This window comes from Peromyscus leucopus, chromosome 7 (assembly GCF_004664715.2).
Source record: "Peromyscus leucopus breed LL Stock chromosome 7, UCI_PerLeu_2.1, whole genome shotgun sequence".
Taxonomy (NCBI): domain Eukaryota; kingdom Metazoa; phylum Chordata; class Mammalia; order Rodentia; family Cricetidae; genus Peromyscus; species Peromyscus leucopus.
The window spans coordinates 27883546-27899018 of NC_051069.1; the positions used below are offsets into that span (position 1 = coordinate 27883546).

General features: G+C 49.2%; 1 protein-coding gene across 4 annotated transcripts in view; it reads right to left on the minus strand.

Moving 5' to 3' along the window:
* Window positions 1-4292: 4292 nt before the first annotated feature.
* The window catches only part of Fxyd6 (FXYD domain containing ion transport regulator 6), a 30410-nt gene continuing 19229 nt past the window's right edge, over window positions 4293-15473 (minus strand). For 2 of the 4 annotated variants that reach the window (XM_028866429.2, XM_028866430.2), the window contains exons 2-8: window positions 10731-10790; window positions 10124-10162; window positions 9945-10019; window positions 9114-9150; window positions 8388-8437; window positions 7374-7423; window positions 4293-5539 (exon numbers count right to left, since the gene is read on the minus strand). In XM_028866429.2, the coding sequence (XP_028722262.1) occupies window positions 7395-7423; window positions 8388-8437; window positions 9114-9150; window positions 9945-10019; window positions 10124-10162; window positions 10731-10785 (285 nt within the window). In that variant the 5' untranslated portion in view covers window positions 10786-10790 and the 3' untranslated portion in view covers window positions 4293-5539; window positions 7374-7394. The remainder of the gene's footprint in view (window positions 5540-7373; window positions 7424-8387; window positions 8438-9113; window positions 9151-9944; window positions 10020-10123; window positions 10163-10730; window positions 10791-15473) is intronic. The other 2 variants (XM_028866431.2, XM_028866432.2) reach the window with 1 other exon arrangement.

Sequence of the window (15473 nt, forward strand, 5' to 3'; positions counted from 1 at the left end):
GGGCACAGCGGTTCTGGGAGCTGCCGAAGGGCAATGCTGGCCGAGGCTCAAGGTCACCACATTATGGCAAGGGCAAACCCATTAGCCCAGCCTCCTCCACAGAGAACAGCCTGGAGAGAAATGCATTCTTGACTTTCTCAGAACTCACACCTGGCCTTCACCTGGAACTGACCTGTTTTTAGTGGCTCCCTGTGGCCTCTGCCTTTGCAGAACCTTGGGGACATAAGCCATGCCTTCCCCTCAGATGGGACTCCTGTGGCTTTCGTGTGGCCTGTGGCCATCCTGTCCTGGCTTACGGGCATACACAGATCACCACATCCACTCCCTCTTTGTACCATCCATCACTGAGACGGAATCCAGCCCTCCCCATGTGGCAATGACTCCCTCTGTTTCATGGTTCTGGAGCGTTCCAAAGATCTGCTTTGCTTTTCCTGACATCACAGCCAGCCAGGCTTTGGTACCACCACCATCTCACAAAGAGTGGGGGGCTGCAGGTAATACGTGTACAAGCCAAGACTGGAACCCAGGTCTAAGGGACAGGTAGGGACTCTTGCTGTTGATGAGGAAGCAGTCCTTACGCAGCCAGTGTTGACAGTACTGGTAACATGGCATCTTGTTGTAGAAAGTTTAGTGGTGTGTTCTTATGTCTACTGCATCACTGTAAGTCAAGGAAGTAACAGGAAACCACTGATGAATTCAGTGTATAGTGTGTCTATATAGCGTCTATATAGTGTATAGTAAGGCTTCTTTTGTATATATAGTGTATAATATAGTGTATATTAAGGCTTCTTTTGTATATATAGTGTATAGTACAGGCTTCTTTTGTATACATAGTATATAGTACAAGCTTCTTTTGTATATATAGTATATATATAGTGTATAATATGGTGTATATACAGTGTATAGTACAGGTTTCTTTTATATATAGTATATAATATAGTATATAGTACAGGCTTCTTTGGCTCAATGGCTTTCCTGAGTCACACGGCCAGCAGGAGGCCTACCCTACTCTGAGGACGTCATAGAGAAGAAGGAAAGTGACCGGAGAGGTGGGGGCCGAGGCCCATGCAGTTGGGGAGAAGAGGGGCCCAGGCTCTGAGGCAGGGACCACTTCCGGAAGGCCTGCTCCTCCTGCCCACTATCCCGAGTCCTTCTGGACATCAATGCCAGCATTGCCCCTTGGCAGGGCACCTCTTGTTGCTCCAGACCATGGAGCTGGTGCTGGCTCCGGGAAAACCAGCAGGTGGTTGGCTGGAACTGGTTGATTCTGCCAGCCAGGAGCTTAAGGGTGACGGCAATGACTCACTAATGGCAAGAGGTGGCCCGTTCCCTCCTCTTTATGGCCTGAAGACAAGTATTTTCAAAGCTCCTCCCCTGGCTTGGGCAAACACACCTGACCTTTCTTGCTTTTCCTGGGCTTCAGGGGAAGGGAGCCCAGAGCAGCAAGGGACAAGGTGAGCACCAGCCTGAGCTGGAGAGTTCTCCTCATAAGCCAGTCCTGTGGAGGGCAGAGCCCTGCCTCCCAGAAGCAGGGCAGGGGGGAGCTGGCAGAACCCCTTGACCTTGGGGTATGCTTCAGCCCCGCACCCTCTTCCCACCTCTGTTGCCAGCGTTAACTTTTGCTCTCTGCCTCTGCCCCTCTTCCAAGAATAGTCTGGCCAGTTCTAACCTACATCCTGCAAGGAAAAAAAAAAAATAGACAAAACACCCAAGAGGCTGAGGGCCATAGTGTTTGGTGACCCAGGTGCAGATTAATGGCGTTAAAAATGAGCAGCAGCAACTTTCAAAGAGGCTTGAACATTTTTGGGGTCAAATTCATGTGAGATGAGGAGGTTCTGGGAGGTCAAATTTGGGGGGCCCTCAAGGTCACTGAGAACAAGGGACTCACTGACCCTTATAGTGGCACCGTAGCATTCACATCCCAAGTAAAGTGGCCACATTAAACAAAATCACAGGGGCGGAAGATGGAACTCAGTCAGCCACAAGCTCACAGGGCATGCACAAAGTCCTGAATTCAAACACCAGTACCACTAAAAGCCAGCTGTGGCCATGCACATCTGTAACCCCAAGTCAGGAGCGGGAGGCTAGAAGACTAGAAAGTTAAGGTCATCCTTGGCTGCTTGTGTTGTTTTTGAGTTTGAGGCCAGTGTGGGCTATTTGAGACCCTGTCTTAAAGGAAAAACAGAAAACAAATCACAAGCAGTGGGAGCATTGGGTATCAGAGGCTGGGTGGCCTGCACAGCCCCACCCTCGTGAAGTTATAAGTGTTGATGTGAGTGTGGGAGGTGGACTCACGGGAAGCCCCACCCCTGCATCTGGCAAGAGCTTGGTAGATGTTACTATACGATTCTGATGGTCAAGCTTTCCATTCCTGTGGGTCTGATTTCCAGACCACTGGCCTCCCATAGGTGCCTCCTCAGAGCACAGCCTGGGGTATGATCTAGCTAGGTCACATCCTGAAAGGACATGGAGCAGACAAGGCTGCAGGAGCCATGGGTTGCCCCTCCCTTTATCTGACACAGCTTTGCCCAGACACCAGCTGTGTGGTGCACACCTGGCCCTGGACACACTGCCTGGGTCCACCCCCAGCTCCCCTGCAGCTGCTGTGGCCTGGACCAGCCTTGAAGGGAATCAGAGAGAATCTACAAACAAGACTATCTGCTATCTCAGGATAAAGCCAGGTTGGTAGGTATCTTAGTTAGGGTATCTTTTCTTTTGTTCTTTTTTCTTTTCTTTTTATTTCTTTGGTTCCTTGAGACAGGGTTTCTCTGTGTAGCCCTGGCTGTTCTGAAACTCGATTTATAGACCAGGCTGGCCTTGAACTTACAGAGATCCACCTGCCTCTGCCTCCCGAGTGCTGGGATTAAAGGCATGTGCCGTCATTGCCAGGTTTCTATTGCTTAGACAAAACACTATGACCAAAAAGCAAGTTGGGAGAAAGGGGTTTATTTGGTTTATGCTTCCAGATCATAGTCCATCATTGGAGGAAGTCAGAACAGGAACTCAAGCAGAAGCTGATGCAGAGGCCATGGAGGAATGCTGCTTACTGGCTTGCTTCCTAAGGCTTGCTTGGCCTGCCAGGACCACCAGCCCAGGGATGGCACCACCCACCATAGGCTGGGCCCTCCCCCATTGATCACTAATTAGGAAAATGCCTTACAGCCGGATCTCAAGGAGGCATTTCCTCACTGAGGCTCCTTCCTCTCTGATGACTCTAGCTTGTGTCAAGTTGACACAAAACCAGGCAAACTAAGTGGGAGCTTTTAGAGATCTTGCAAAGTTACAGTCACCATTGTAGACACAGAGTAAAACAACAGTTACTCCCTCTCATTGGTGTGATGAAGGGAGGTCGGAGCCTCTCACTGGACTTCTTTGGAGTTTAATGCTTTGGTTTTAGTAACCCTGTACAGTACCCACAATCCTTTGTGTGTCTGGGGCCTCTCAGGGTCTCAGTCACCTGCACGGCCATGAACTCCCTGATGCCCCAATGTGCCGTGAATGGAGCTCATCTGCTTCCTTACCAAGTCCACACATGACCAGAGACATTTGAAGCCTTGCCATCACCGGCTTGACAATATTAAACTTGATCCCTGCTGGAAAGACTTCAGCTTTTCAGAATCCCCAGGGGCAAAACATACCAAGGGCAGAGGTAAGAGCGGGTGTGGGAAATGCCCCAAGCAAGTCTTGAGATCTTTAGCAAGAGGGCGGCCCCATCAGCTCCCTCAAACCCCTGTTGTGCAGCCCCGTGGCTGGAAGCAACCCAGAAACCTCACAGGGACATTAGAGGTTCTCTGGAGATCCTAAGATGTTCTGGACGTTCTCAGGTTAGGACATGGCTTATTCCTCACCCTGTAGGAGTGTTGTGCTTCACCCAAGACACACAGAAGGCTGGAGACTGGGCGGTGCACAGGGGGGAGCTTGCTACCTTCAAACGGAATCTGCCTGCAGCTGTGTTTGTTTGGGCAACAGTACTTTAAAAACAAACCACCAAACGCAATGGGAATGTCTTTGGGAGGCTCACAGTTCCTTCCTACAGTCCTGTCACTATGTCACTAAGCTTCTGTGGCTACTTTCTACTCTAACCTGAGACCAGGGACCCGTAGAAAGGGAGCAGAGGAGACAGGGTCCAAAGCGGGGCTTTATGAGCCCTTCGTGAAAGAGGCCCAGACTGCCTGGTACCTCCCCAGCATCCTTCAGTCTTGACCTCCTTCCTCTGACTGCGGACAGGATCTCTTGTCTTTTAAGGTTCCCCAAACCCTCAGACTCTCAGAGGAAGGAAAGCCACTCGGAGCCACTAGGAAACAAGGTTTTATTTACGTATTTTTCTGTTGTCAGAGGACAGATCACAAGACAGAGATCAGCAGTCCCGGTACACAGTGTGGCTTGGTTAGTTTCCAAGGGAACACAATGGACAGGTGGGGCGGGGTCTGGTTTGAGTTTTCACTCTGATGACCTTCGATGTCTGGCCTTCGCTGCGCACCCAGGCTGTACGTACCCTGTTGATCTCTGACCCGCAGCCCTGCTGCGCCTGCACCCTTCCATCCCTCTCCACTCGGACCCCTGACAGCCAGAGAAAGGAAGCTGCAGCGGCTGCCAGACCCACATCACAAGGCAGAGAGGCAGACCCACCCCCACGCTCTCTGTCGCCCATCCCCTCGTCCGTCCATCCCCTGCCAGAGACCCGCTTCAGAGAAGGAAGGAATCCTCAGGCCACATGAATTAGGCTAGAAAGGAAAGTCTCAGAAGCAGAGAAGGTGGGCAAAGGCAGGAGGATTCCAGAACCTACGGGGTTATTGCTCAGAAGGTATGTGAGGAGCACATTCCCCAGAAGCAAGAGGAAGCCCTGGACCTGGAATTCCTGGGTGTTCCGCAAAGGGTGGGACAGACTGGGACTCTGCAGTGGCCACCCTAAAAGAGAAAGGACCCCAGGAGGCCTGCAGGAAGGCAATCCTCGGCATCTCCCACTGCTGACAGACCTTCAAAACTGGTGGAATCGGGAGCAAGTTTCTTCTGAGTCCATGAAGAAGGGCAACAAAGATGATACACACTTCTCAGTCCCAAGGCAGCTGGGGACTCCTGCCCTGGGTACCACGTTCCCTCAAACCTAAATCCAGAGATGGGACTAGGGCTTCTCAGGGGCAGAGCAGACTCCAGAGAGCAAGAGGGGATGGAGGCCACAGGAGGGCACAAGGCATGGATGGCAGCATGGCCCAGCCCCTCCCAGGAAAGGGAGCACACACACAGTTCACGGGAACAATGAGATCCACAGATGAGTAGCCACAAGACCACAGTCAGCAGACACACAGACACACATAGACACAGCACAGAAGGGGGCCAGAGCCCTGGCTCCAGTGAACAGGGAAGGGCTGTGAGCGTTGCATCTTTAAGTACAGGACTGGGGTTAGTGGGGACAGGGAGAGGCTCAGGGAACACACGTTCTTGGCTTCTCCTGGGGAAAGATCTGGTCTGAAGTAGCCGTTTTCTCAAGCTTTGACGCCAGCCTCTAAAGGGTCAGGCAGCTGGTCTTGGCTTCCGGAGGCTGCAGAGGCAGAGAACTCACATTAAAAACCCCAGATCCTTTCTGGTACCCATACCTGGTCCTCTCTCCACCTTCAGCATAGTCCCTTTGCCCACGAATGCCCCAGATGGCATGCCCTTGAAGCCTCGAGGTCCTGTAGAAGAGATGAGCCTGAGAGGCAGGGAAGGCAGTCGGAGGCTGGTGTGGGGGTGTGTGGCTTCTTCCTGGGCTGGAGTTTTTGACAGACCCCTGTTTAAATGGTCATGTGTCTTTAAGACAACCACCCCAAAGATGGAGACAGTGAGCTCTGCTGTCTGGGGCTGACCTGTGGAGGTTCAGGCAACTGCAAGGAATTAAAATACTACACAGGTCCGTGTTACTACAGCCATCATGGAAAAGGCTGGGGTCCAGGACACAAGATAGTTTTTTGTTTTGTTTAGTTTGTTGTTGTTGTTTTCAAGACAGAGTCCATGCAGCCCAGGCTAACCTCAAACTCACTGTTAGTCAAGCTTGGCCTTGAACTTCTGACCTTCCAGTCTCTATCTCCCATGGACTGGGTTTACAGGTACGCTCTGCTATGCCCGGCTTGAGAAAGCCTTTAATTGACAACTTTAGCTAAAGGTGTGCACTTGTCCGTTACACCTTATTGTGTGGAGTCTGGGGCGGAAGTGAAGGGACAAACTGGCCTTCTTGCCTTTGTATATCCCAGGGGCTGCCATCCAGACCACACGTGAGTGGGTGCTGTGGGTGAGCCTAACCTATAGCCACAGAGACCTGGACTCGGGGCCCAGCTTGTCACATGCTGTCTGTGCTGGCTAGTTTGGAGTCAACATGACACAAGCTACCCTCATCTGAGAGGAGAGAATCTCAACTGAGAAAATGCCTCCGTGACTGGGGTTGTAGGCAGGCCTGTGGGGCATTTTCTTAATTGGTGGTTGATGGGGGAGGGTCCAGTCCACTGTGGTTGGAGACACATGTGGGCTGCTGGTCCTGGGTTCTATAAGAAAGCAGATTGAGCAAGCCAGCAAGCAGCACCCCTCCATGGCCTCTGCATCAGCTCCTGCCTCCAGATTCCTGTCCAGCCTGAGTTCCTGTCCTGACTTCCTTCAATGTGGAAGATTATGCCAAATAACCCTTTCCTCCCCAACTTGCTTTTCGGGGGTGATGTTTCACCACAGCAGTAGCAACCCTGACTAGGACACTGTCTGAATGGCTTCCTCTGACTGCAGAGACTGTTCCATTATAAATGGGGCCAGCCCGGCATGTCCTGTTTCTCCTGGTAGGCTTCAGAAAGTTCCTATATGGCCTGCTGACTGCAAGACTTATCCAAACACCATGTACTCTCTGGCGCACCCTACAGTGAGTAATGGAAATGAACACACAGTGAGCCCCAAATGTTGAGGACAGTGAAGATAAGGGTTGGGGCATATTATTTTCCCTACTTTTGAATAGTAAGTTTCATAATGTATGTGAGTGTGTGTGAGTGTGTGTGTATGTGTGTGTGTGTGTGTGTGTGTGTGTAAGTGGTTTTCAGCTCACTATTGGAAGCCGTTCTCAATGTCACTTTGATATGGAAGTTTCACTAAGTGATTCCCACCCAAGTCACATCCCTGGGGTAGCTGGGACAGTACCATACGAGCCTGGCCCTGAGGCTGTTTGGAGGCCCTGATTGTGTTTGGGTGAGGGACACCTCGGCGTCTCTGGGCCTGGGCTGTCCACCGTTCCTCCTCCACCTCTGAGAGACACTTAAGAGTGAACAGGTAAGAAGAGCCCCGTGAAGAGGTTAGCATGATGCTCCCGCCCAAACTCAGTGAAGACTGGTGAGACAGCGGGGGACGGGGTGCAGAGCGTCTACCTTCCTGCTTGAGGCTGCACTTCAGTTCTCCGCCTTCTGGGGCTCCGCAGCTGCAAGAGAAGGCAGACAGATGTAGTGTGTGGCTGCTCACCCAGGGGGTGCTCCCAGCTGAACCCTCGCTTGTGCCTGATACCAGGATTTGGAGTCACTGAGATATGGTGCCAATCCGTGCCCTGGCGGTCACCGGTTACAAGAACTTGGACCTAGGTTGTTGAATATGGCTAATGGCGGCTACCTCTCCGCGCTTAGCTCACAGGTAAAGATGGAGTCTGCCTGGTATGAAACAGGTATTCTGTCTACAATGACTATCACCAGTAGTCTGTCTCTTGTGAAATATTTGTTTAACCAGGCCAAGATGTGTTACATTTGTTCATGCTGTATTTGTTAACTATGTAAAGATGGGTTGCGTTTGCGTTAACTAAATAAAATTAACCTGGGCTCAGAGAGGCGAGGGTAGCAACCGGTTGCTAGGAAGTAGTGGGGAGGAGCGCTTAGTGTGGGGTTTTGTTGTTGTTGTTGGGGCGATGTGGAACGGAGTGGCTTCCAGGATGTCTGCAAAGAGAGAAAGTTAGCCACTTGCTACTCTAACTCTCTGAGCTGGCAGGTCTTCATCCCAGCCTTTGAGCCTCCGGTTTTATTAGAACGCAAAGAGAGAAAGTTAGCCACTTGCTACTCTAACTCTCTGAGCTGGCAGGTCGTCACCCCAGCCTTTGAGCCTCCAGTTTTATTAGAACTAGAGAGATTTAGTTAGAACTACGTTTAGCGGCAGCCACAGAGCCATTGTCTGGGGGAGCAGAATCCCCCTCCCAGGCTACAGCCTTAGCAGCTGCTGCTGCGGTTTAAAGCAGAGCCACCGTGATGAAGGCAAAACAAGGTATGGTTGCAGTCAGTGCTAACATCACAGAGGTCCTGGAGAGCCTTCTCCTGGCACCTCAGAGGCATGTCTGCTGAACCCCAAAGCAGCTCACGGCACCCAGTCCAGTCCCTCGCCTGGCACCCTGCCATGGCATTTACCGTTTGTAGTGATGAGGTTCTCCACCTGGGCCTCTTCATCCCCGGGAGCCCTAGGACAAGAGGAGAGACACTCTGTCACCAGTGTCCAGGACAAACTACAGAGTATCCCCATTCTCTTCACTGAAGAAGGGCCTCTGGAATCCATCCCCCCAAGCCCCCTGAAGGATTCAAACACTCTACCATGGGACACGTGAGGTGAATGGAGAAGTCAGGACTGATAGGGATAGAGGCAAAGAGAGCTTATGGGTACGCTTCAGTGTCTGCCCCCGGGTAGGGCTGCCACAGACTCTGGCTTATGAGGTCCATGGCCACTGTAGCTGTTTTAATGAATGGGGTGTAATTTTATGTGGTGTAGAAAGGAGGTCAGGTGTCCACGCAGTGCGCAGAGCCTCAGGAAGAGATGAGAAGCAGGGGCAGTGTATCAGCCCTGCACCTCAGAGCAGCCATGAGGTCCCCTGCTTCCCTCTTAGCAAGCCTGGCTGTCTCAAAGGCCTCCAGACCAGGTTCTAGCACATTCTTACTCAGCATTCCTTCCCCTATTTACATTTGAGGCCTACCCTCCATGTTGTGACCTCTCCTTTGCCCCAAAGTCACTTGGAAATCCCCGGGTTCATACCTCGGCCTCCCACACTCTCTCTCTCTGAGACAACCCACTGGGTTCACACTAGAGCCCCTCCCTGGCCCTTCCCCTGTTGCCCCCATTGGCCACAGCCCTGGAATTCTTACCTGGGCTTCTGGTTGAAACTGCACTTGCACCTGCGACCTGAAACACAAAGAAACCGTTCAAGGTCACGCTCCCAGCCACCCGGGCTGTAGAAGATCTACTGTGAACCCGTTCCGGCCAAAGGCACTGCCAGACCCAGGCAGTGAATGCCTGCAGCACTGCATGGAACAACCTGAGCAGCGAGGACAAGGACAGGTCAACTGAGGCCAGGTGCTATGGTTTAAATGGCAAAGGTACCCCACAGGCAGTCATGTCTAAATACCTGATTCTCAGTAGGGGTGCTATTTGTGGGAGGGAGAAACCTTTGGGGCGGGGCCTAGCTAACCAAAGTTGGTTGTTGGGGTCAGGTCTTAGAGGTGATAGCTGCCCCTGGATATATCCTGAGCTTTCTGCTTCCTGGTCAGTCTTAGTGAGCCCAGGCCACAAATGGCTGCTACCACAGACCAAGCTGCTCCACCATGCCTGCTCACTATGATGAACTTCGCCCTTTCATATGATGAGCAGAAATAGTCAGGTGCGCTGCATGCCACAGCGTGTGGGGGAAACACATAGGGACACATTCCTAGACCATTAGGAGAACGGCATCTCTCTCCTGGGATGGCCAAACTCCTGCCCGAGGGATGCAGAGCAGCCTGCTCTTTTTAGCCATGTCTGTTCTAACCTACATTTTCTAGGCTCACCTTTTACTGAGCACTTACTACGTGCCCCGTCCTGTATTGGTCCTGGAGATACCATGGAGAGACAGACCTTCCCCTTTCCCATAGACACAGTGGCTAAGCTTGTATACTGCCCTCATCTGTCTAACAGCCACAGAAAGAAGAGAACGAACTTACTTAGGATGAGGAGTATCCCAACAGAGAAGAGGACCACAGCAAACACCAATCCCCCAATCCTCAGGGTCTGGTAGTCTGCAAAGGAACCAGGCATGTGAGGTAGAGGAGGGGCAGGGCCAGGAGAACATGCCTGTCCCTCTCGGATGGGGCCACACGCCAGGGCAGCGGAGCTCACTCACCATAATAGAATGGATCCTTTTCTTTCTCCTTCTCAGCTGCTGGGAAAATAGAGAGACATGGTCAAGAGGAAGGCATGGGTGCTTCCTGTGACATCTCACCTTCCCACTGTTCCCCGTCCCCACTAAAGGATCCTCGTGAAGCAGGACTGTGGTCAGATACGGGAGATCATAGAAGATGGGCTTCCACAGGTTCGAGTCCACACCCAGGGCATAGAGCAGGTATGACTCAGCCTCAGTGCGGTCCTAAGGTCACAGCATTCACTGAAAGGCCAGATCTATCTGTCATCTAGTGATGGGTGAGGAAACTGAGACCAAGGGGGTACTCATGACTTGCAGATATGGTCAGGGTGGGCCAATTAGAGTCTAGGCTGCAAGTCCATAGGAGCCCAAGGTATCTGGAGAGATTACTAGAAGGGCAGCTGGACCCATGTGGGGAGCAGTGGGTGACACCTCAATTAGGGTCTGTTTTTCTCTACTGGCTGAAGGAAAGGCCCCGGGTCAGGTGTGAAGCTGCCTCTCAACCCTAATATTCAAAAGGACCAGAACCTTCTGCCAGGAAGGGCTATGGCTGCCAGCTGGGCAGAGCTAGGTCCTAAAGGACTCTTACCACTAGCCAGGACAGCAGGGGCCAGCAGGCTGCAAAGGATCAGCACCGTCTCCATGGTGTCTGGGATAAAAGAAGAGGACATTACTCTGGGGACAGAAGACCTTCCTCAAACCATCACCCTGAATGGGACTCATCCCAGCCTTAGCTGTGCGGGGAGCATGTGTGACTCGAAGCTACTTCAGATCACCAGGACCAATGTACCCATCGCCTTATCAGACTCTCAGAGAGCTCTGCCTGGTCAATTCTACTATGCCAGATGAATCAGAACACTTAGCATGCACTCTGTCCACACTGCCGGCCTGTAACTGGAAGCTTGGTGATAGTAAATAACCTTTAGAGAGGGAAGAGCAGGGCCAAGGTCATACAATGGCTCAGTAACTCATTTAGCATGGGGCTTCTGGGTCAAAGCCTTAACACCCCAAGGACTTTGGAGATGACTGTCCCAGTGTCGCCCAGCCTCATTAAGATGTGGGGGCACCTGGTCCAGCTCCCACGGTCAACAGACTGCCAGGAAGTCTTTTTTAAATTTATACACACACACACACACACACACACACACACACACACACACACACACACACGTATATATATATATATGTATATATATGTATATGTGTATATGTGCGTGTGTGTGTGTGTGTGTGTGTCTATGCATGTTTGCTATATGTGTGCAGACATCCCTAGAGGCTAGAAGATCCAGGGCATCAGATCTCCTGTAAGCTGCCTGATGTGGGTGCTGGTCCTCTGGAAGAACAGTAAGCATTCTCAAGCACTGAGCAGTCTCTCCAGCCCCTAGGAAGTGTTGATACCAGCCCTGTAGTCCAGTCAATGAGTGGGAGACACTCTGTCCCCCAAACTCGATGGCAAACCCTGACACCCATATATGACCTCGTTAAGTTGCCCCTCCCCCCCCTGCTGTTTCCTCTGTATCCATCAGCTTCCTCTAGAGGACCAGATCATCATCGCCCAAAAGGTGTCTTGACTGCATAAAGGGAATGTGGACAAAGGTTTATGAGCATCAGCCCCCAGTCCCTCCTTCCCTGGAAGACACTGAGTACTCTATTGCTGAATCCTGGGGATGAGGTGAGGGACCAGGATGGGACACATGGGCAGAGTCAAGAGCAGGATCAGTTGGCTTCACCTGAGACATGCATCAGTGGAGTTACACTCATTACTCTCAGGTTCAGAGAGTAGTACAGAGTGAGGAGAAGGGAGAAGAACTCAACTCAGGAGTGTCCAAAGCTGCTCAAAATTTTCCGGATAGGATAAGCCTGGCTACAACTTGGCTAGTCTGGTTCCCGCCCTGCTCACTCTTAACAAGCGGCTCTGCTGCCATTCACCAGTCAGACACCAGAGGGCAGCATAGCTGCACCCAGAACCATGCCCACCCAGATGTAGGCGGCAGAGAAAGAACAATCTCCCACTGTATGAACATATACTGTACCCAGAACCATGCCCACCCAGATGTAGACAGCGGAGAAAGAACAATCTCCCACTGTATGAACATATACACCTTGCTCTTAAAATTATGCTTGACATTTATATCCAATCACGTCGCTTTAGTGTGTATGTGTATGAGTGTGTGTGTGTATGTATGTGTGTGAGTGTGTGTGTGTATGTATGAGTGTGTGTGTGTATGTATGTGTGTGAGTGTGTGTGTATGTATGTGTGTGTGTATGTATGTGTGTGTGTGTGCGCGCGTGCGCGTGTGTGTGTATGTATGTATGTGTATGAGTGTGTGTATGTATGAGTGTGTGTGTGTATGTATGTGTATGAGTGTGTTATGTATGTGTGCGTGTGTGCGCGCGTGTGTGAGTGTGTGTATGTATGTGTATGAGTGTGTGTGTATGTATGAGTGTGTGTGTGTGTATGTATGTGTATGAGTGTGTGTGTGTGTGTGTGTGTGTGTGTGTGTAGGTCAGATGACAACTTGAAGGAAGTGGTCCCTCCTACCACGCGGGGGATGGGATCAAACTCGTGTAGTCAGGTTTGACAGTAGGCACTACCAGCTCCTAGGCTGTCTTGCTGGCCCCGTCTTTACTTTTAAAAACTGCCCTACAATGCACAGAATTTCTCAATTGGAATATGGCTGCATGTGATGATTTATGTGTCTTATTGAAGACATTCAGGTCTGTACAAATTTCCTTCTGAAATTTTTAAAACTGATTCTTTCACATTCAAGTTTTTTTTTCTCAGAGTGGTCTTAAATCTCTGGACTTGTGACCCTCAGCATCTGGAGGAGTGGCTGGAACTACAGGCATGCACCACCGTGCCCAGCTACACTTACACCTGTATTCCACTGGAACTGAGGTGTGAGCTAGGGGTCTAAGTCTTACTTGTCTCCTATTCTGATAACCAGATGTCCCAGAACCATTTGTAACCGCCAGCCCCCTTCCTTATGGTGTGCCATAACAGTACCACCACAAGTCTGGTTTCTGCTTGACTGTGCGGTATTTCCTGGCCTCTTCTTGGGATGTATTGGTTAACTGGTCTATAGTACCCTTCTTACTTCCCATGGGTTCTATTACCTTTTGTCAACTGTGGTCTAAAATTATTAAATGGGAAATTCCAGAAATAAATGATTCATATAATTTTTGGCACACCATTCTATGAATCATGGTGAAATATCTCATGGCCCCACTCTATCCTGCCCCAGAATGTGAATCATCCTTCTGGTCCAACATCTCCACACTTACATATTACCTGCCCATTAACTACTTAGGACCATCTCTTTTATCAGACCAACTGTTCTGTGTTGCTGTGCTTGTGGTTAAGTAACCCTTTCTAACATAACAGATGCAAACACAAATACACCAGAAAACTATAAGGTGCTTAGTCAAGAAAATACATATAAGATATGTTGAAGTAGAATCCATATTTAAGAATTGTTTTATAGTATGTTGTTATATAATTGCTCTATGTGGTGTTGTTAATTTTTTCTTAAATATATATGTACACACACACACACACATATATATATATATTTATGTGCATTAGTGTTTTGCCTGCATGTATGTCTGTGTGAGAGTGTTAGATCACATGGAACTGGAGTTCAGACAGTCTTGAGCTGCCATGCGGGTGCTGGGAATTGAACCCGGGGTCCTCTGGAAGAGCAGCCAGTGCTGAGCCATCTCTCCAGCCCTGGTGTTGTTCATCTTTCTATGCCTAACTTATACAGTGAAACATCACCAGAAGTGACTATGTCTAGGAAACAGCATACTTAGGATTCGATACTAGTTGGTTTCAGATGTCATTCATCTCTAGGGGTCTCGGGATGTATTCCCTGTGGACTACCGTAACTGCATTTAAAATTGGTATCTCTGTTTCTACAACTTTTTCATAATCTTGCCATGTCGTAAGAGAGCCTTCCATCCTTTTCTCTTCATTCTTTGAGACTGCGTCACTCTTCTGGACCTTTGCTCATATATATAAATGCAAGAATATATCAACCTCACTTAGGACGTTGGGATTTTCATGAGAACTGTCGTGAATCTACCTGGAGGGACTGGGTGGAACTGACATGTTCCTGATCCCAATTGCCTCAAGATTTATAAATTTTTTCATTTTCCAGGGCCTTGTCAATATTCTCTAGTGAAATACCATGATGCCTTCACATAGGTGTTAGATCCATTCAGGGTACATTATAAATTATATTGCTATTTTAAATGTTAACATATTGGGTAGTATGGAGCAAAACAATTGATTTTTATCTACTGGTCTTAAATACAGTAATCTTAAGCTCTTTTGTTTCTGGTAATTTACCCAGATACCTTTGGGTTTTCATTATAGACAGACAAATGATTGAGTGGCGGTTCCTCTTTCTAATTGGCACACAGGTTATTTCTATTTCTTGTCTTAGTGCACTAAGACTTAAAGTGAAAACAGTAGAGAAACAGTGATCACATACACCTATTCACACACACATTTACACACATGTACACAAATTTGGTCTTGTTATTTATTACTGATTTTAAATAGAGTTCTAAAGTCTTGAAAACTCTCCTCTAACACTGGGTTTCCAAGATTTATTTTATATTAATTATGAATAAGTAAGTGTTATGTATATATGGTGGGTTTTCCCTTTTTAATCTAATAAATAATTTTTGTTTTGTTTTGTTTTTTATTTATTTGAAATAGGGTTTCTCTGTGTAGCCCTGGCTGTCCTGGAACTCACTCTGTAGACCAGGCTGGCCTCAAACTCAGAGATCTGCCTGCCTCTGCCTCCCGAGTGCTGGGAATGAAGGTGTGCACCATTCCCCCCACCCAGATCAAACAAATAACTTTTGTATATGGAGTATTAATGTTAAAACTGGGATACAACCAATGTAATATCCTTTAAATACATGAGCAGACTTGGCTTGGTGTTAGTCTTAGGATTCTTGCTCTTAGGTGCATGAGTGGGATTGGATAGTAATTTTATTTTACTGCATTGACCTTGCATGGTTTTGGTAATGTGCTGTTATTTCTAGAAGTTTATTGTTTGAAAATTTAATCCTCGTTATCAGTGCTATTTGGAAGTTAGGCCTTGGAGATCTACTGCAGTTTGAATTTGAAATGCTCAACCCCCATAGGCTCATGTTTGAACATTTGGTCCCTAGCCTGTGACATTCTTTTGTAAAGTTGTGAAACTTTTGGGAGGTGAGTCTCTCTAGTGCAGTGATTCTAAGCAAGCTGGGACCCTTTAACAGTTCCTCATGTTGTGGTGACCCCCCAACCATAACATTATTCCATTGCTACTTCATA